Here is a 21,401-nt window from a genome sequence, read left to right on the forward strand (position 1 = left end):
AATAAATAAAAACACCGTTTGTCGCTTTATTATTTTTGCAATAATAATTTATTATTATATATTATTTTTAAACTTTTTCGCTTGGTTGCTGGTGTTGGTTTTGTCTGTCGGTTGTCGGCTGCTGTATTATTTTAATCGTATTTATTATAATAATTTCTGTGTTTTCACTGCGAGCGGCGAAATGTTGCACAATATTTGAACCGTTATTGTTGTTTGCTGATTCGCGGAATTATTTGTTCTTTGACTATTGTTATGACTAAAGTTAATGTGTGTATATATATAGGGTGTATATATAATAGCATATGAAGCGTTTAAATAGTTTTTTAATGTCAATTTTTGATCATTTTTCCTTCATTACGTTTTTTGTTTTGCTTTTGCAACGGGCATACAAGTTTGTTTTGTTTAGCATTTATTATTAATATTCTTTATTTGATATATATATAATATGAATTATTGTTTATCGCCTAGGCAAGTGAAATACTTGAAGTTAATTATTTTTATATGCTAATTTTTAGTATTACGGACTTACTGCACTCCTGCTAGTGAATAAATTAAAACCTTAGCATTAGAAAAACTACATCGTAAAATAAATCAAAGTTTCTTCCAACATCTTTAAAACACTAAAAAGCGGCTCGTAAGATTTATTTTCTGTACTCCCTAAATAACTACGTATTACTTTGTATATTATATATTTCTGTTACATTAATATACTCGAATTGAAGCTAAATTGTAAGGTTTATAAGCAATGCTAAAAATGGTTTCTTTTCGGGGAAGTTAAATGCTAGGTATGCCAACTGTGCCTACACGGGTATTCAGCTTATCGTTTTTCAATTCATTAAAAAGTCTTTCGTATCGGCTGCTATATACAACGTCACTATAAGCTTACAACTGCTCGCTATCGCATCTAAGCACTCAATAAGGGATATCGGAAGTTCTGCATCTTTTCACTACGTCCTTTCTCTATGTACAAAATGGCCGCTCCAACGTTTGCAACGTTCTCAAAACTCCAACTTTTATCATCTTAGGTATGTACACACGTTTTCACCTCACTTCTATCTATCCACCTCATCACCCACTCAAGAGCCGCCGCCGGTTGGGATTGCACTCTGAGATCAAATAAATCCGCGCCACCTCACCTGACCAGGTGTTTAGTTGGCGCTGCCGAAGAGCACGGAGTTCTTGTAGTAAGCCGTCGGCCGCTCCGACAGCGGACTCTTCACATCCCGCTCGGCATTGGCGGCACGGCTCTTGCGCTCCATTTCCAGCTCCTGAGCCAGGGATTCTGCAAGGAGATCAGTGTGCAAATGGGGAATCTTTATTTAGAGGCAATTTAAGGTAAATGTAAATTTCAATAATCATTGAAATACTTTTAGGTTGAATGTGACAAGGTGTTTTTTTATGACATGTTACTTAAATTAGTTATGGAAGTACTGCTTTTCAGGACTATGATATCCTTTATAATTCAGGATATAGCTTTCTGCTATTACTCAACATATTAACTGACATTTATCTCACAATCTTAAACAAGATAATATGTTTCCGGCTCTCAACTCACCGGAATAGTTTTGCCAGAATGCGCCGGTGGCCATCAGATCGATGCCCGGATAGCTCCACGGACCCTTTCCATTGCTGGCTGCTGCTGCGGCTGCTGCTGCGGCGGCCGCTGCTGCAGCAGCCAAGCTGCCCTCTGCTGCCACAGAGGCTGCTGATCCGCTGGGCGGTCGCTCGTCCCGATCGCGACTGCCGCATCTGGGTGGAAATAAAGAAATGGAAAATGTTTATAAAATATTAATTAATAAATTAATAAATAATACCACATTCTTCAGAATCTTTTCCAAAATGGAAAACACAAACAGTAACAATTCATTTCCCCATTCAAAAACCTAAAGTGGCAATAACCATTTAAGGACTCCCCATTGATACACTATGATTTTTATGAGCGGATTGCTAATGGATATTCCACATACCTTTTTGTGTTATCCTCATCGTGGGCGGCTAGTGAGGCAGCTGAGGATCGTGGTTGACGCTCCACGGAGCCCTCGTGATCGGAGTGCGGCTCCCGTTTGAAGTGGGTGGGGGAATCCGGGCAGTTGAGGCCGGCGGAGATGGAACCGGAAACGGATCCAGCCGAATGTCCGGCGGTCACATCACAGGAGGAATTGGAGGCCAGGGACTTGTCCGATTTTTCACTGCCAGCATCGTTTTCTACGGAAGATGGTCAATAGAAGAAGAGGGCGCTGTGTTGGTTAAAAAGCGTAGGGTGGCAATTTGGGCGTGGGCCAGGTGGTTTTTAATCAATTTTTTGTTTAATCTATTTTCAAAAATGTAAGCTACATTTTTATTCAGCTATTTAAAAAACCTTTTTTCTTACTTTATTACTTTTGATGTATTGTTTTGAAGAAACGAAACTTTTAAGGAATCTAGTTGATTTTTGCTATTATTCTATAAATGATTTATTTCCATTTCGTAATCAATATCTAATTGGAACAGGTGTTTTGGAATGGATAAAAGGTGGTGGGGATTTTATGGGGGATCTGTTAGCCATGCGTGGTGCGTGTCCTTGACCCTCGGAACTCACCTTTCATTGTCTCCACGTCGCCGCCGTGGCTGCTGCTGTTGCTATTGTTATTGTTGTTATTATTGTTGTTGTTATTGTTGCACTTGGCATCACCGCCACCGCCGCCACACGCCTCCGACTCACTGCAAGCCGATCCAGATCCACCGCCTCCGCTCCCGTTGGCATTTGGGCTGCCCTTCACCGCACCGCTGCCGCCACCAAGCTGCTGCTGATAGCGGATGCGGATCTTCCGCTCGCGTCGGAAGCGCTTCTGGTAGAGCACTAAAATTAAAAAAAAAAAACATGATTTTAAGTTTAGTTTTTTAGTTTAAACAATGATCTACTATTTATATGCGCCATACAAAAAATTACTTCAAAATACACAAGTATCGAATGGATTGCACTTCGCAGAACTGTATTTGTAAACTGATAGATAGCTATCACTGACCCACTGATCCCTGCGAAAGCACCACCATTCTGCACAAATCATGATGCGAACATTAACACAAAATTCCTTCCACGGAAATGTCAGGAGATAGGAAAAGAGAGCTCCGAGTACCGGGAACAACAGAACAACAGCAAATACTGAGCCCCAATGAGCGATAGATAGATAGATCGTGCGGCGATCTCGTACTGGTAACTGGTAATTTGATCGATTCAAACGATTCTGGGTCTGCCCGGTTTTCTGGTTCTGGTTTTCGATCGGGTTTTGGGCTTTGGTTGTGGCCTCCAGTTCTCTGGCTCGTTGCCTGTGCCAATTCAAGTGCGCATCCGGCCGTGTGTGTGGGCGCAATTATGTTTATTGATCCTGACTTGCAATCATTCCAGATCGCGAGCCATAGAAAAGGTGCACAGAAAAAAATGAAAGAGGCGGCAAATATAAGGAAAAAACAGCTTTGTACATTTCTTGGGGCTTTAAAATAATTTTAAAAATATTTTTAAAAAATGTATATAAAAACAATCTGTTTCAATCTTAAGTCTGTTACTTAAACAGCAAACAGCAAATATTTCAGAAAACTTCTTTTCAAAGATTGTCCATATAGTTTAATAATTTATTTAATTTTGATAGAAATTTTTCGTTGGCACAGAAAATTTGTGTCAGTGCACCTGATCGACTGCACCGATGCGGATGGATGCGATGAAGCGTGGTGACAGCCGTTTTGAGGGTGGAGCCACAAAATCAACCTCAAATCAAATCCAAAATCTGTTGCAGGCATATTGAATTTCAGCTAGGATCGGCTGATGGCATTGCCCTCCATCCGCAGCTCCATTCCATTCCATATTCCATGCGATGCGATTCGATTCGATTTTGCGCCATTCCAAAACGCCAAAACGCCAGCACCCACGCTCACCCACAGCAAATGGCCAATTGTTGCCATGTTCTGAACTCGAAAAGTGGAAACTCAAGCCCGTACATGGCTGCGATTTTTATCGCCGGCGTTATTATTAGTTGCAATTAGATGTCTATGTATGCCTGTGTGGCATTTTGCATAGTTGCATGCAATTTTTTTTTCGGTATTCGTTTGCTGATTTATGTGCGGCATTTCCCTCCATAATTTTCCCACAAAGTAAGGGGAAAGGCGGAGATTAAGTTATGGCCGGGTCGGTCAGTCGGTGGGCAATTATAGTCTGCCCTGGTTCCCTTTGTTTTCGCATTGTAATTCTGCTGTTTTCGTTTCTTTCTTGGTTTTTTCTCTGTTTTTCTTTTTTTTTTGGTTTTTTGGGTGGAGCTCTGGTTTTTTGGGTGGCTCAATGGCGGCTTCTAAATTTGAGGGTTGCAAACTTTAGTAGTTGTAAGCCTAATGAATTGCGATTATTGATTACAAAGTGGCCGCCGATATATGGATCAATTTTTGAAAAGTGCAATTGAAAAATTACGGAGAAAAATAGTTTTTGATTGGGACATTACTTCAAATTACTTCAAACTAGTTCATTTTCTAGTTTGCAAATTGAATATTTTCCTTAAAGCCATAGTTATTATTTTTGAGCAGAACAACACATTATCAAAAACCCTTTTCAAGTCATATAAAGCTTCTTTCAGTCTTATGTTTGGTTAATTGGTTGAGTGGATTCTGTTTTCAGAACTTTTCTCTCAATTAGGCTTAGTTCTTCACCATCGCTGCCTTTACGAGAGGTAATCAACCCTTAACCCCTGACAACCCTTTTAAGGTCTTTTCAAGAAGTCATCACAAGGAAACGCCAGAGCAACAACCAATTAAAGGATTTCTGTATGTGCAACTCGGATTCCACTTCCCCCAATCCCCATTCTCAACTCCAACTCGCTCCACATTTTTGTTTGGCTACTTTTTGCCAATCATTCGAGTGTAACTAAATAATGAAATGATATTAAATTCATTTGAATTGTGATTTCTGTTGAAAAAGGCCAGGAGACAGAACGGCAGCCTGAGCCTTAAAACCCTTTATATTTTTTTCTTTTTAGCCCGCAACCTGGCGACGACCACCTGAGTGGAGGGGTTAAGGGGGCCAAAAGGGGTGAAGAGGGGGGCATTCGCAGACAGTCGGCATATCAGGTGTCATTGTCATTTGAGTCAGATTGCATTAAGTGCGCCCGATTGGAGTCGGAATCGGCATAGGACGAGCGAAGGAGCTGGCCGGGATGTGAGTATGAATCTGAATCTGGAGCTAAATGTGGACATGGATGCGAATGTGGCGCAATGTCAGGACCGATTTGCTGCACAAACTGTGGATGGATCGCCACTCACAGTGAACTGACGCTAATGTGAACCGGTTTGCGGTTCAAGAAGATTTGAAGACGCAAATAGAAGATATCTATCCGAAATGGGAATTCATATTCTAAAGCTTAGAGTGCTAAATTTTCCTGAGTCTTATTTAATCATTAATTATATCAATTTGTTTACTCACCTCTCAGTTTACGTTCATCAACCAGCTGGCGTTCCAACGAATCTTTCACTTCGCGTTCTCTTAAAACATCCATCTTGAGCTCAGCTAAAAGTATATTTCAACAGAGATTTTAAAAATTAGTAATGCTGGAAATTATATCATTACTTTAAAAAACGAACTGCAATTTAAACTAGCTAAATTGTTAATAATCTAAATTTTCATGCAGCTATATCCTTTTTTTCAAATGGAACTCCTACTAATATATTTCTAGATTTCAAATCTGAGACTCACCCTTTTCGTAGCTGATTTGCCGTTCCTGCTGCCTGGCATTATCGGCGGCCACCTTGAGCAGGCTCTGGATGTTCCTGAGCAGCGTTTCCGTGGAGCTGGCTGGCACGGCGGCATGGGCATCGATGCCCAAGGGGCCCAAGGCCAGACCTCCGGCCAGTGCGGCCGCATCGTTGGCGGCCAGGAGCGCCTCGTTGGGGGTGAGGGCACCACCGCCGCCGGTGGGCCCATTGGCCACCGCACCACCGCCCACTGCCGCCCCGTTTGCCACAGCTGCAGCTGCGGCCAATTGGGAGTAGTTCAAGGCTCTTTGGTGCTGAAGCGCGGCTGCCGCTGCCTCCGCCGATGAGGGGGAGCCCCGCTGGTGTGGAGGCACCACACCCAGGTGGGACAGACCCACCGTCTGGTGGTGGTGCGAGGCGGCATGCTGGTGGAGCTGGTGTGCGGCCGCTGCCGCTGCAGCCGCTGCAGCGGCCGCTGAGCCCGTGGACAGATTATCACGTTCCGTGTCACTCAAATCTGTCAGAAAAGACACGAATTCCGAACGGAGTCAGTCAGAAAATGTCACATTTATCGTTTATCGCGCACATTGTGCACTGCCGCTTATCGCACAAGTGGGATCGGATCAATGTAAAGTCCACTCACCTTCGTCATCTTTGGCCAGGCAGCGTTCATCGACTTCGGATTGGTTCTCGTCGCTCAGGTTCTCCTCTTCCTCCTCATCGTCCTCGACGCCGATTATGCCGCCGCCCACATGGGAGGCAACGCCACCTCCGACGCCACTGCGACTGGCCTCGTCCAGGCTGCGGGAGCCCCCTCTTCCCGGGGATCCTGCCACCGAGTGGCAATCGCTGCGCTCACTGCCCGCGTCACAGTTGCTTCCGCCGTGGTCTGTGTTTCCGCCGGACTTGCTAAGATTCAGCACCGGACTCTGACGCGTGGGAGAGCCTGAAAAAGGGAAATTAAAAAACATAAAACTTTATTTGAAAACTCGTGTATGGAGACAAGACTGGTGGATAATTTCTAGAGTCTTAGTATATTAATTTAAATTATTTTGCACATTACAATGCTTCTACTTACAATTCCTGGAGCTGAGATCCCTGGGTTTGTGCTCGGCCACCATCACATTTCCCACCCGATCGACGACCGCACCACCCACTCCCATCGCCTGCTGGCGCTCATCCGTTCGCTCCTCCCGCAATCGCTCCAAATGCTTGACAATGTCCTCGTAGGCCGCACGGCAATTCTCCCAGATTCCCGATCTGGCCAAGGCGTCCATATTGGCCGCCGACATTCCGGCGTTCTGGGCAGCGGCCTTGAGCATCTGGCTTTCGGGACGGGCGTGCAATCCGTGGGGCGGCATTCCCGGCGACATGAGAGCCGCCGCTCCCGGATGGTGGGCGTTCATCTGCATGAAGGCCATGTGATTGATGGGCGGCGGATTGTAGCCATTGGCCAAAAGTGGCGATTTCATATCTGGTAAAATAGGAAAAAAATAAGTTATGCTTAACCGTTCTAAACTTTGCTAAACTATTATATTTTTCTAATTTTAAATTTAAATTTTAAGCCATTTTACTCTAATTTGTATTAGTCACATTTACTTGGCAGCTTAACGTTAATCAATACTTCATGCCTCTGTCCTGAGCTCTGCTAAATATTTTAATTTCGAAATACATATACAATCGTCCATTGGCCCATCCTCGCCAATATTTGCCTTTCATTTTGATGGCTCGCCCAACTGACACCTGTTCTTGTCTGTGTCTGCCATATATAAATTTTATACTGTATATATATATATATACTTATACATGGCCTGTCTATTGTCTGAGCGGCCAGACTAAACACAACAACTAAATGCACCCACACACACGGCAAATATACAGATGCTTTTCTATCTGGCGTGTGTATCTACGGCTGTCATTTGTTTGCACTATGTACATACATACTATGTACATGGCTATATGCATTTAGACAATTTAGTGGGCCATTAAATGCTTTAAAATTCACTAAAGTGCTAACATTGTAAGTTGGCGAAAATTCGTTGGCTTCGGAATGCAATTAAACGATGGTCGTTCGTATGTGAAAATGCAGTTAAAAATTTATAGAAATGCCTTGTGCACTTTTTATTAATAATGCAATATCACTCAAGTATCAACGCCCCATAATTCACTTCAGGCAACCTTTTCTTTATGGCCATAAATGACGGGGCGAAAAAGAGCAAACAGTTTTTCAGACCCATCTTCGTTTCAGAAGGCGCCGGCGGCGCATGGTTCTAAAGAAAAAGATTTTGAGATTTCATTCGATTGGGCTTTTGTGGATGTTCGGGTATCTTTCAATATTGTGCGTTTCGGACACATTAATAGAAAGGGGCGTGGACGAAGTTGTCAGCTCGGCACTCTCTCTCCTTCTAGCGATCATAGAGAAATATGTAAAAATCAATTAAATATAAGTCCGCTTGTACTTATCATAATTACAGACACAGATACAATTCGAAAATTCAGTTGAATGCGATTTCCTGTGCCAGTACAAATCACAGTGTGGAATTCGACTTGATTGTGGCTTTGGCTGCCATTTATCTGTGGTGTGGTGGTGGCTCTGGCTTTAGCTTTGGCTGGGAACGTAGCCAAAGTATCTGTATCTGTAGCTGTGTATCCGTTTCGTTTTTGTTCGTTTGGCTGTGCTGTGTAAGCTGTAATCAGCCAACAAGCAGCGACCACAAATCACAAATGGCGGCAGCGACGATCATCGATCGACTGGCTGGGGAAGCACAGAAATACAAAAACTCAACAGCCGCCGATCCCCGAAAGCGAGTTATGTGGCCAATCTGGGAATGATTTCATTACAATTCGAATCCGAATTCGTGGCCCCTGCGGCCATGCCACTCAATTGTGTGAAAATTGCAATTGGCAGCGGCAAGTGGGAACTTGAAGTGCACGGTAAAAATAGTGGTAGCTGTCCACTTGAATTTAAAGTTAAAGTTATATATGACAAAACAAAAATCTCCAAAAATACACCTGTTTTTCTACATGAAGGTCACACTGGGTAGTTGGTAATGTTAGGTCACACCAATATAGATTGTATTCAATTACTTACCACTTATGTGCCCATTTTCATAGGCGTAGTCGCCGTTGTCCAGGCGATGCTTCTTCAACTGCGGATGCTGCGATAGATGAGTGGGCGGCAGGGAAAGCCCAACGGGTCCCCTTTTGGGCGGTCTACCCGGTCTGGAACTGCGGAATTGCAGAGAGTTACTGTTGGGTTGAGAGCAATGGACAATATCCGTGGTATCAGTACAAAAAAATGCCAAATGCCTCAGCACAGTGATCGCAATTCAGCAAATTTATGGGTGGGATTAGTAATGGAGAACAAATGCTTATTTTGGCATTGTGCTGCTGCATTTTCACGCTTATTATTAGATATATTTGGTATAACGCAACTTGAGAGCTTAAAGTGGAAAATATTTAACAATACTTGAAATTAAATAAAATTTATTGCTTAAGCAAAGAAAAATGGCTTCCAGTACATAGAGCTCATCTTAAAATTGGTAACTCTTTCACACAAAACCGTGGTAGGCATTCAAAGGTAATTTATGGCCCTCGCGAAGATTTATATGTGCCAGACCGTGCTGAATATTTAAAAATAATATTGTTGTAAATTCTTTTGTTTTATTTGTTTCTGTAAAAGCCGAGCAGTTCCTTCGCCAAAAAGTGTCTATAATTTTTTGATAGCCTGTCTCGCCGTAAACGCATCCATCACGGCTTAACTTTTCCGTGGAATCTTGCTGTTTAATAATTTTCCCCTCCGAAAAATGCCATTTTTAAGCCACATTCCCCATCCCTCGCCCGCAAGTTGCATTGCCTAATTAAGCTTCAACCAACTTTAGTGAGCACCCCGTTGACTTGAGACAAATAAAAAGCCAAAAACGAGTAGAACGAAAACGTGCTACCATTTTAATTATGTGCCATAAAAAAATGTACAACCCGAAACAGCAACAACAATAAAGCGAGCCAACAAACGGAGCTGAAGAAAAACGTATGGAAAAAGAAAAAGTTCAACTAATTTTTCAAGTAATTTATGCCTGCAATTGCTGCTATTTGTATAAAAAATATTTAAACAAGTCTTGGGCAAATACTTGACGCAGGTTAAGCTAAATAGTTAACCGAAAAGGCATAAACAACTTGGCGCAGCGGGTGGAAGTTATGACAAACAAGAGATAAAACCCCCAAGCAGCGCGGGGGTCGGATCCAAAAAAGCCAAAAAAATAATAATAAGTATAAGAAGCAAAAACTGACTAAGTGCAGCAAATACTACGAAGGGGAGCCAGGTCTTGATCAAATAGAGCGACCCCTTCCATCCAGATGGTTCCTCTTCCTAGCAATTAAGTTATGGAATCTTCATTCCATGTTTGCCGCTGGTACACAGGTGTCCCCTTAGAAGCCAAAAGACAGCGGCGATGGGCAAATAAACACAGGTAGCAATGATCGTGTGCACGATATAAATTATGCCATGCATACTCCATACACATATGTATGTGGTCTCTACATATATGTATGATGGCGAAACTCTTGAACAATTTGTAATTGTGCGTTCTTCGGATAACGATTCTTCCAAATATTTACAGTTACATATTGCCACAGCCAATATTTGCGGCTGGATTTTAATTGTGCTCCATTAAACGTTCAACCACAAACAAGTCGGATTGTTGTCTTGGCCCCTTTGGGTCAAATAAAGAGACTCCTTAGCCATGAATCATTCCGAGAACGAAAGAATACCAGCGAAAGTGTTCCTGGGTTCTAATCGGAATCGGAAGGCCGTTGTTCCCCCGCATGTGACGTGCAAAAAAGACCGAGACCCGTGCGCCTGTCAGTCAGTCAAGTTGTATGAATTTATGGGAAGTGAGTTGGAGGTTGTGCGGGCAACACTTTCATTGGAAAGTTTTCGGTTCTGTCAGGCTGACATGTTTGTCTGGTTCAGAAAATTTCGCTTCACAAGAATATGTCTTTTGCATAAGTTTCGGGAAAGATTGGATAATTGGGTCGAGGCATATACGTAATGGTCACATGGTGATGCAATATCTAAGATCTGAAAAATGTGCTTTGATAGAGAACTGGGCTGATCTGGTTGGGAACATGCTAGTGTATAGACTTATAGAAAACTCTCAATAAATTTACAGAGTTTGTGCTGTAGAGTAACTATGTAACTTCAAAATGCCAAATCACTAATTTAATTGGCTCAGTAAGTTAATTTTTCAAAACCGGATAAGCTCAAAAATAATTTTCTGTTAATTTGCATTCCCAAATGTTCAGTGGTTAAGACCAAATTGCAATCTGTCGACCAGAGACCAACTGCCATTTTTGCAAATTTATGCACCTTTGTCACTCGCCGTGAATGTCATTTTGCATTTTTTTTCGCACAGCGGACAAACGTTTAGTCAGGAATAAACAACAATTTGTCAAAATAGTCGCTGTGTCCAATGCCTGTGGCCCGAAACAAGTAAAACAATATAATAGCAGTCCGCGGAGGAGGAGGAGAAGGAGTGAGGAGGAACCGGTTGCCAACACTGGCCACACAATTCTCGAACCAGTTTGCAGCTGTCTCCTTGCGTCTCCCCGGCGATCGTACATACACATGTACATACGAGTATATTTCAATAATCAAGGGATAGCTGAGTTGTTAATTATTGACTTGCGGCCGGGACGCTTGAAAAACAGCCGCCAAAATATGCGCCAAAGTGCGCTAAATATGCCACTGCCACTTCACTTGCAGTTGCAGTTGCATAAATCGAATCGAATTGGATCGATCCGCATCGAATCGCATCGAGTCTTGCCAAATCGAATAGTTAACATCGGGCTAGGAAGGCGTTCCCGGCATTTGTCAGCGAATCCACACTCCCTGGGCTTAACCCACTGCCCCCGGCGATTCGGCGATCTGGCGTCCAGAAACTGGGGCTAAGCTGCAAATTGGCAAATCAATTATATTTATGGCCAAGTTGCCACCTTGCGACCGCGTTGCAGAGCGTGCTTGCCGGCAACTAAATCAATGCAATCCCAGTAACCGACAATTAAATGTGTGCCTGCAACACAATTTCCATATTTGCAATTACCAATGCCGAGTGCTCACAGAGCAGAATGTTAATTGAATCCATAGCCTCAAATTGAATCTCGCCCCTCGCGAACCGCTGCCATTTGTCTGAAAGCCGTAAGCCCGACAATATGCATTGGAAATTCCCAGAAAGAAGCCGAGAAAGAATACCGCTTGTGTGTTGGCGCTTGAAGTTAGCTCGAATTTCTTTCGTTGTTAACAATAAATGTTATTGGAATTTGCATTGAGCTCAACGAGACAAAGACAGCGCTGACTTCAGTCGACTTTCTTATTCATTGTTAAATGACATGCAAATGTACGAATGACATGGCATTCGCCAAAGGGTTTTGAAAGCGGGGCCCCAGATCCACGGGGCAGGCCTCAGGGAAATATTTCCAGGCTAATTGTGGGTTTTACGCCCTGTACTTCTCCAAATGATCAAGTACATCATTTAATGGAAGCCACTGACAATTGGAATCGTAAATTATACAGCACAAACTAGATTTGTTTGAGTACTCTCAATGGAGGCTAATATTAGATTTCTGTGCTCAAGTAAAATGATTGTATAACTTGTTAAAAAACTACGTATTAAAATGTATTTGTGCGCAGACTTGACAGACTTAAAAAGTTTTCTAACATAATTGGCATCATTGGCAAGGAAAAATAATATTAAATAGGCAGCATTGCCAGAAAAAACGCTTCTTCTCCTAAATTTTGAAGTATTTTAGGTTATTAAAGTTGAGAATCTTGTAAAATAGTGTTAGTATTGTAACACACGACACTTTTCAAATATTTAAATGAAAATCACATGGTTATTAGCAATTTTGGGTGGCCTTCTTTCCTCCCCAAGCCAAAGCCATGTAATTTCAGCCAGCTACTTGCGATTTCCCCCCGGCCAACAACAACAGCCACATATGCAGTGCATTAATGCAGATTTCTTGGCAATTGTGTTTGCATACTTTGTTTTTTCCTCACTCACTTCAATTTCAATTGGCGTGCTAATAACTCATTTAGTTCGCAACAAAAAACAAAAACCGAACAGCGGGCCACAAAAAATGTAGCTACAAACATGGCACACCAACAATGGATTGGATGGCTAACCAAGATCGCCCCCACTTCCCTTTCCTTTGATTGCGACTATATCGCATCTCATGATGCTGAGAGAATACTCGTACTCGACTATGCCGACTTTATATGAACACTGTGTGCAGTTTTGTTTTAGGCTCTGTAATTATTATAAAAATAAATTGAACTATTGTTGCCTCATTTAGATTGAACAGAGAGGCAGCCACAATGTTGCTTTTGTTATTCGGTTACACTCAATTAAGCCGAATTTGCAAAATGCAAATGGCCCGAATGAAACTCACACCTCGAAAATCATAGACTCGAATTATTTTAGAAATTTAATATAATTATATTTTGTTTTCTTCTTTATTGTTGTTTTTAGATTTTTTTTTTGTTTCCTTGCAACACTTTTCCGCCTCTCATTTTGACAGCCCGAGGAGTTCGGTTGGTTCAGTTGATCTCTTGATTGTCAGTCAGTCATTTGTGATTAGACATTCGACAGTCGCCGCTATTGTTGGATGGCATAAATTATAGTCTGTCTCTACAACAAAGCGCTGCATATGAAATCCACATAATAAATCAATGTGCTGTCGTAATTTGTGTTAAGTTATTTGTAATCAATTTGAATTCTCGCCGTACCTCCCCCCTCGGCTGGTGAGATTTATGGGAATATTTTATTCATTTTGCTATTTTGGTTGAATGGCTCTTTGGGGTTTTCCCGAATATAAGTTTAAAATTAACGCGGCAATAGGCTGAAGATCGTGTAATATGATATATTGCCCGTAAACATATGCTTTCTATTTTCATTATTATAACTGTTTTGAAATATTTTTTAAAAATTCCACGACTGCTCTAAACTTAAATCTTTTAACTTGTTTATACCTTTTGAACAACTAACCACTTAGGAAATCCCTCCTATTATTACCACCAATTCTCCCACTTATCGAACTCGCTTCCTTTCCCCTTTCCCATCTTCACTCGAACAAATTTAACAACAAATTAAACTCAAATGCAGTCAAATTAATCGCTGGCTTTTCAATTCGTTTTTTCCATCTTTTTGGTCCAACATTTTTCACTTGGCCCGACCGTTTTGCATAGTTGTGGCCTGCAAGTCCATGGCTTCGATTGGATCGGCTCGGATCGGTTGGTAAGTCTTCGGCGGAGTATGGCTTTAGTCCAATTTAGTGGAAAGGTGTGCCCACCAGCTCGGTCACAACACGTTGCTGTGGCTCATTGGAGTTTCGCCTTTTGCCTCGCTGGCTTTTGAGCCGTTTGGTCGGTGCCGCTTAAACGCCGTTTTAGCCAAGTTAGGTGAAAAATGCCAAGGGAGTGAGGAGTGGAGACCGAACTGTCAACTGTGATCAAAATCAATTGTTTGCCATTTGTCAAACCAAATTGACTGAGCCAAGTCAGTGCGAGTCACACAAAAATGCTGACAAAATTATACGAACCCATGAAATGTCAGTGTCAATAATTTTTGTAATTATGAGAGCATTGAGCTTGAGTACATAAAAAAAAGTTTTATATCTTAAAAAAATCATTATTTTGGTTGGCTGCCATTGGAGAAGCCCCCAACAAAGGCAAACAAATATAATAAAAAATTATTGCAACGTAAGTTTTGATTTGAACAAAAGGCGTATACAATTGGATGAGCTCAAGAGTGTTTTAGAGTGAAAATGTGAGGATCATTGTTCGCAACCAATTAACAGAGGTTCGTCACTAATATTTTTCCAAAAAATTAATAATTTGAAATTTTTAATTCAGTTTATTTGTACTTGGGAAGCCTATTTTCTAACCATTTAATCTGCATGTTAAGAGTATTATTTCCTTTCATATCGTATTTACAAAAATCAATCCACACACCTGTTTCATCTACCGTTAACACCGTTAAGCCCCGCCCCGTTTTCTTATCGAAAAAAACCCTTTTTCACGCTCTATTTATAGCATTCACATTCTTTTTTTTGCACTTTTTAACTGGCCATATCCTTTCGACTTCCGCCATTCGAGGCTCGCCCAATTTCCGTTTCGAGTTTAATTAATTTAATAAACAAATTCTTTTCGCTCTAAAAACTCTCAAGTGTATCGATACGATGCGTTTCTTTTTTCCTTCGTTAAATAAAATAATAACAAAAAAACCAAAAAGTAGGAGGAGAAAAGTTATTGCCATAGTTTTTTTATTATACTTGTGTGTTTACCTTTCTGGTGGCTTGATCGATAGGCATCTGCAATTAAAAAGAGAAGAAGAAGAGACAAGTGAGGCAAAATTGTTAAACGTTTTGTGTAAGCTTTAATACGAAAAACAAGTACTGCAACATAACGGAAGGAAACACGGCTTAAATTCGGGGCACAAATGCTGAAAGGGAAGTTTTTCATTGACGGGTTCGTTCTGACGGACTTGCATTTTGGCGGGCAAGCGGGTGTGAAAATGCACACGCCCCGAGAACCCCCCGTCCCCTTTCAACCCCCCTTGACCCCTTTATCCAGCCCACTGGACAAAAACAATTTGTAATTATCCACAGAGAGCGCTGCCTTCAGCGGTTTCGCATTTCCCCTTTCGCTCGCTCTGCCAACTTGTTTCAATTTAGCGCAAAACTTTTTCAACCTAATAATAGGTTTAACCGCATTTTTAACCGTTCCTCATGTTCGGTCCGGTTCGGTTTTCAAAACCGGGAATCGTACTTAGACTGGGTCTCCTTATTTCTGTTCTGGCTCTCTGTACAACTTTTCATTGAGAAAAATATAACTAGTTTTTCATAGCAACGGACTACATTATAATCCAATGGAATATCATTTCTATTTATGTTCATTTCGATATGACTTATTTGGCTGGATTTACTTTTCAAAATATATGTTTTCAATAAGACAAAAACCTTACTTTTCTAGCTATTAACATAAGTATAAAAAACTAATAAAAATTACGGCAATCTAAACTTTTAAGCCCGATATCCAAGAAGTTCTCAATTTTTGCCTGTGTACTCAGTTCTCTGAACAAAGCGCATGTGCACTTTGGAGCACACTCCATACATGTGGCTCAGCCCTTTTCCATAATTAACTAGATGGTTTTCCATCGACTTCATTGTGGTCAGCGGCCAGTTCAACCCGTTTTTCACTGCAACTGAGAACTGTAAACACAAATACCCCAGGACTCTACATTGGCTTACAAAAAAAAGAACAGAACAGAACCAAAACCAAAAAAGAAGGGATATTGAAATACAAGGTTGTAATCGTTTCGACTGTTGATGTCTCAATGCATGGGCAGTTCAGTTAGTAAATGTTTTTTAAAACCTTTCATGCAGGGAATGTTTAAATATCCATGAATATTTGGATCTCCTTGGGATCAATCGGAATATTAGCCTTTTTGTATCTTTTGGAACTGAATATGCACCATTCGATCAAATCACAATTTATAAATATCTGCATATTTCTGTATAAGTCTGCAGCATTTGAAGTAACTTTTTAAATCTTTTGGTTTAAGTTGCAGCTATAAGGAAGTATTTATTTTAGAGACACAAAAATGCCAGTCGCCTTGATATAATAATAAGAAATTGGCTAGCTCGCAAAACTTTCTGTAACCAAGGACAATAGTTTTATTTTAAACCATTAAAAACTTTAGACCGACTAGCTCCTTGATCCCCCTCCAAAGATTACACAAAAAAGAACAACACCCATTTCTACTGAACTCCGTTTTTGCTTGTCGTTTTTTCCACTCGAACGGAAATGAGCTGACAGCGCACCGCACACGTCGATTGCAGAAAAACATCGGATGAAACAGGAGGAAAAGTTGTGCAAGGTGGAAAACTGTTTTACCAACTATTGTTAGAGGCGTTCAAAAGAATTACGCAGCTTTCGGTTAGTTAGCAAGGGGTCACCGGGGAGCGTTACGTTTGCATTGCGTATTTCCGCTAAATGTCATCGGAAAAGGCAAACGGCGAAATGCGAAACGAAAGTTTTTTGATTGCCCGTGTTAATCGATATCGATGCACAAACTATTTGCATTGCAACCGTTGCAAGAATATGCAAGAAGTTGGGGGCGGCGGCAGCAGGGGGTGGAAGTTGAGTGCGTAAGTTGGCTAAAGCGGAAACAGGAAATGAGAAAATTTTGCAGAGCAAACCCCGAACTGGAAATGCAACTAACTGGGCGCATGCACTTTGCGAAATCAGTGGATAGCGTTTAGAAATGTATTTTAAAATCGTAACTAATCGTATTCAAAAACACTTAAATCCCAATCCAATTCTTATATGAAAAAAATCCCTACAAGATTTTTCATTTTAATGTAAATCTAAGCAAAAACTCCCTTTGCAAAATATTCGCCTGCACAGCGCAGATCAGTGAAATAATCAAATGAAGTCTTGACATAACGAAAACTCCCCAATTGCGTGTGGAACTGCCCCCAATGCTTTTGCTTCGGTTTCGTACCTGGCCGTGGTGCAGTCCCTGTAGAGGATGTCGAAGTCCTTGCAGCAGAGCAACTTGCAGCGATTGACGCCCGGCTGGATGGCGCCCAAGCCGCGCAATATGCGCACCTGCTCCACATTGCAGACGAGCGGTACGATGTCCAGGCGCTTTAGTTTGGTATAGACCGTATGCAGACCGCCGACCAAGTGCTTCAGGAAGAGCTCGAAGGCCTGCGGCAGGCAGAGCATGGTTTCGTTGCTAATTATGAATGCGGCGACCTTCTGACCCCGGTACTCCACCAGCTTGCACTCATTGGCACTGGGATCCGAGGTGGAGATCGGCGGCGGTGAGTTGTACGACCTTGGCGGCACATGGTGATGGGCGGCGGCCATCAGTTCCAAGGGGGAGGCATGGTGCATCATCTGCAGGGAGTTGAGGAGCCCCAGCGAATGGGGCGGCAGTCCATGGGGCATTCTGGGCGGCAGGCCCGTCGGCAGTCCGTTGCCCGATGGCATTCCATGTGGCGGGGGGCTGAGCTGATGGTGTTGCTGCTGCTGCTGTTGCTGCTGCTGTTGTTGCTGCTGCTGCTGCATCTGCTGCATCATGGAGTGGTTGAGGGAGCTCACCGGACTGACGGCACTGGGATGGCGGCTTGGTGAACTGGCCGGTGAGCAACTGGATCCTCGTCCTGTGTGGGAGCTCCGTCCATTTGGACGATCCTCGTTGGCTCCACGCGAACTGTTGCTACCGTCGCGTCCATTGTGCTGCTGCTGGGCTGCTGCGGCTGCTGCTGCTGCGGCTGCCTGCTGCTGCTGCTGGTGATGCATCAACATGGCGGTGGTGTTCATATTGCCCGCGGCTCTTTCAATACCACTATTAATATTGTTATTTATTGCGCCCGCTTTATTGTTGTTATTTTCACTCTGTTCACTTGTCACAGAATCCATACTTCATCATGGCCGACACTTTTGTTTGTTTACTTTTTAATCGATTCGTTAATTTGGCGTTTTTTCTATCGTGACAAAAAATTGACACAAAGTAAGGGAGAAATAGAAAATAGATGGTGAGAGGAAGATAAATAATTAATGAACTTTTAATTCATATTTAATTATTTATTAGGCTTCTATATGCAAATTCTAAGTGAGCGTGCCTCGTATATTCACATCCGCTTATTATTGGCTTTAAATTTTTAATATTTCTGTAAGTTTTATAATATCAAATTTAAATGGAGACCTGCTAACAATTTCCAAACGATTTAGGATTTGGCTTTGCTCCTAATTATTAAATTGTGCTTCTATTTTTGAGTAAGTTTAGTTAGTTATTTGGTAGATACAAGTTTATATTGCTAAATATGTTTTGTAAATTAATATGCTAACAAACATTTTACTTACAAAGAAATATAGAAAACTAACAGAAAATAGGAAAGTTTAATATTGCCCTTTCGAACATTTAAAGTTAGCATTTAAAGTCCGATTATTTTTTAATTCAAAAAAAAAATCCTTGATCAACAGAACTATTGCTTTGAAAACTTTGCTTTAATTAAGTTTTGTTAAAAACAAGTCAATGAAGCTAATTTGGATCCTTACTGCCCATTTGCTTAAATATACCTATTGTCAGCCCTATTTGAATGATTCGATATAGAACATAGATTTACCTTTAAGGAGGTCTAAAAGTAATTTAAAAACTCAACAGCACTGACACAAGACACTCGCGCACTTTGCTTTTTGAATTTCGCTGTGAAATATATACTTTGAATATTTCAAGTTATTTATTCCGATTGCCCGCGTGTGTTAGTCGAGTTCGAATAACCGTTTTCGTACTGGAATTTTGGAAACCGGAGCTGTGTCCGTTTTCGAGTACCGTACCGACGGATTGTCACTCAGAGATTGAGAGATGGCAGCTACTCCGCTGCGACGGCCACGGTGGCGTCGCTGCCTCTGCTTCTTCGCCTTCGACTGGTTCCTCTTCCCCCTCTCGTTCGCGAATCGGAGAAATCAACGAAACGAATTGCATTCGAATGGGAATCGACTGAGAGCGAGACGGCGCGAGGCGACGACTGCGAGTGAGCGAGCGAGCGGGCGCTAACGAGTGCTATTTTTTTAGCCCACCCACACACACACGTACGTACGTACACACGAAGCGCTACCGTTATGTACTGAGAGAAATGCGCGCGCAAAAGTTTTATTGCATTACCTTCTCTTGCGAATGACAAATTCGTAATGAAAGGCGAGTTTCAATTCGATTCCTTTCGGATTTTCGTGGCAGCGACGCCGGCAGCGCGGTCGGCCGAGACGAGTGAGCCTGTCTGTGTGTGTCTGTGCCTGTGAGAGCGAGCTGGTGTATCTGTATCTGCGATTGTGCAAAACCAGAATACGAATACGAATGTCTGTTGCCCGTCCACGTCTCGCATTACACCAATACCAGGCCAAAAAGGGGAGTGGTATGTGCGATTGATCGGTGTATTTGTATCTGTGTATATTTCTGTGTGCAACCCCGAAAATACAATGACAAACGTAATCGCTCTCTCTCTCTTGCATTCGTTTTATTTATTTTTTCAATTCGTTTGTGCGTGTTGTGTTCTTGAAATCCTCCCGCTCTCTCTCTTTCCCATTGGAAAAAAAAACCGTTTTTCATTTCAATTTCATTTCGTTTCAGCCTGAGCCCTCTCTCTCACACCATCTCGCCATCTCTGTCGCACGCTCAGGTGGGCTGCAACCAATAAACACGAGCGAGCGAGAAAGCAGCATATTTGCATAGCCAGTCGTACATGTTTGCGCTCTCGCTCGCCCCCATGGGCGACGCCTTATATAAACAAATGACAATTGTTTTGGCATTTTGTGTTGCAAAGTAAATTATAATAAATGCATTGCCAGAGAAGAAAAGTAAAAAAAATGGCTTTACTTCGAGTTTGCGCAGCTGTCTTTGACAAAAAGCATTTTAATTTCAATTAAAAGTAAATGACAAACTTTCAACGAATTATACTTTTCGGGGCAGTGTTGCTATCTCTTTTCGTCCCAAGCTTTGATTTTTTTTTGTCAACCGTTTTCCGTTTCCCATTCGTTTCCATTCGAGTCCCGTTTATTTGTATTTCTTTTTGTGTTGCTGATTCGGAGGAGAGCAGCACTATGACAGGGCATCTTTCTTGCACTTACACATATTGCGATAATGGGGTTTTTTTCGCCTGAGGGGCGTTCGTTTTTCGGGTTCTTATAAATAGCATTGCTTATAAATTCTGGCATCGCACCTTTGCCACCTCTATATGTTTATGTACAATGTATCTGAGAGCTCGGTCATTTTTCTATTATTTGTCTTCGTTTCGCCTTCTGCGATTCTTCTCCATAACGATTGCCATTCCGTCGCCGAACCAATCGCATTCCGTTCTCTCCATTTGAGAGTTCCATGTACATATTTCTTTCTATATGGGAATGGAATACGTCTTTATGTATTGTGTTTGCACATGACGTATGAATTTTTCTTGTTCGTTTCGTTTGGGGCTTTTCTTTTGTGGATTTCCTCACCCACTGTCTTTTAGGTGACAGCAACCATTTAATATTAAATTGATTGCAAATGTGGATTTCCAACAGCTTTTAGAAAATATTTTTGGCCTTTAAAGAGTTTAAAACACAATAACTATTGTAATGTAAATATTTTATTTTTACATCGGTTTGTTTCCTAAGCAGTCATTAAAAAATAGTACTAAGAATATGTTAGATACAAAAATTAATATGTACAGCTACTTTTTTTCTAAATTGTGACATTTTAGGGTATTTTTTTCATTTACTATTTCCTTATGTCATGTGAATTTAATTTCTTTATGGCATATTCTTTATTCGCTGGATTTAAATTCGAATAAATACACTAAATTTAACAAAAAAGACAGGCAGAATTATAAAGTACTTATTCAAACAAATTTGTTTTCCCCCCATAAATTGACAACAAAAAGGTACCGCCTCTATCATCCAAGTGTCAGAATATGTCATAGCAACCATCTATCGTCAGTAAGAAATGAGTTCTACAACATGCAACTTTTTCAAGGTGTCGCTACTGTGGGCAGGAAGTTTGATTTTTCGCAAAAAACAGCTCGCTTTGAACTCTGGTTTTTCTCTTTAATAAATGCAACTGATCTAACTATCAAGTAAAATTTGATCTTGA

At 41.6% G+C, this 21,401-nt stretch overlaps 1 protein-coding gene across 6 annotated transcripts; it reads right to left on the reverse strand.

Moving 5' to 3' along the window:
• Window positions 1-150: 150 nt before the first annotated feature.
• Window positions 151-19,466, reverse strand: LOC117136202. Of its 6 annotated transcripts, none has more exons than XM_033296973.1 (12): window positions 18,904-19,466; window positions 17,271-18,261; window positions 15,049-15,075; window positions 8,801-8,931; window positions 6,788-7,183; window positions 6,353-6,655; window positions 5,711-6,226; window positions 5,441-5,524; window positions 2,579-2,839; window positions 1,968-2,205; window positions 1,556-1,749; window positions 151-1,282 (listed from the first exon to the last, which is right to left on the reverse strand). In XM_033296973.1, the coding sequence occupies exons 2-12, from the start codon at window positions 18,194-18,196 to the stop codon at window positions 1,149-1,151; spliced, it is 3,210 nt and encodes a 1,069-aa protein (XP_033152864.1). In that variant the 5' UTR covers window positions 18,197-18,261; window positions 18,904-19,466; the 3' UTR covers window positions 151-1,148. The 6 variants fall into 6 exon arrangements, with proteins under 6 accessions (XP_033152864.1, XP_033152854.1, XP_033152846.1 ...); XM_033296963.1 differs by having other exon boundaries at window positions 8,801-8,937; XM_033296955.1 differs by having other exon boundaries at window positions 8,801-8,958.
• Between the last annotated feature and the right edge of the window lie 1,935 nt (window positions 19,467-21,401).

The sequence above is a fragment of the Drosophila mauritiana genome, chromosome 2L (assembly GCF_004382145.1).
Source record: "Drosophila mauritiana strain mau12 chromosome 2L, ASM438214v1, whole genome shotgun sequence".
Lineage (NCBI taxonomy): Eukaryota > Metazoa > Arthropoda > Insecta > Diptera > Drosophilidae > Drosophila > Drosophila mauritiana.

Coding starts and splice junctions, on each gene's coding strand:
- LOC117136202 (XM_033296955.1), bottom strand. CDS start 18,196: ATGGATTCTGTGACAAGTGAACAGAGTGAAAATAACAACAATAAAGCG. Junction 15,076..17,270: donor AGGGACTGCACCACGGCCAG/GTACGAAACCGA, acceptor TTTTAATTGCAG/ATGCCTATCGATCAAGCCAC. Junction 6,227..6,352: donor CCTGGCCAAAGATGACGAAG/GTGAGTGGACTT, acceptor CTTTTCTGACAG/ATTTGAGTGACACGGAACGT.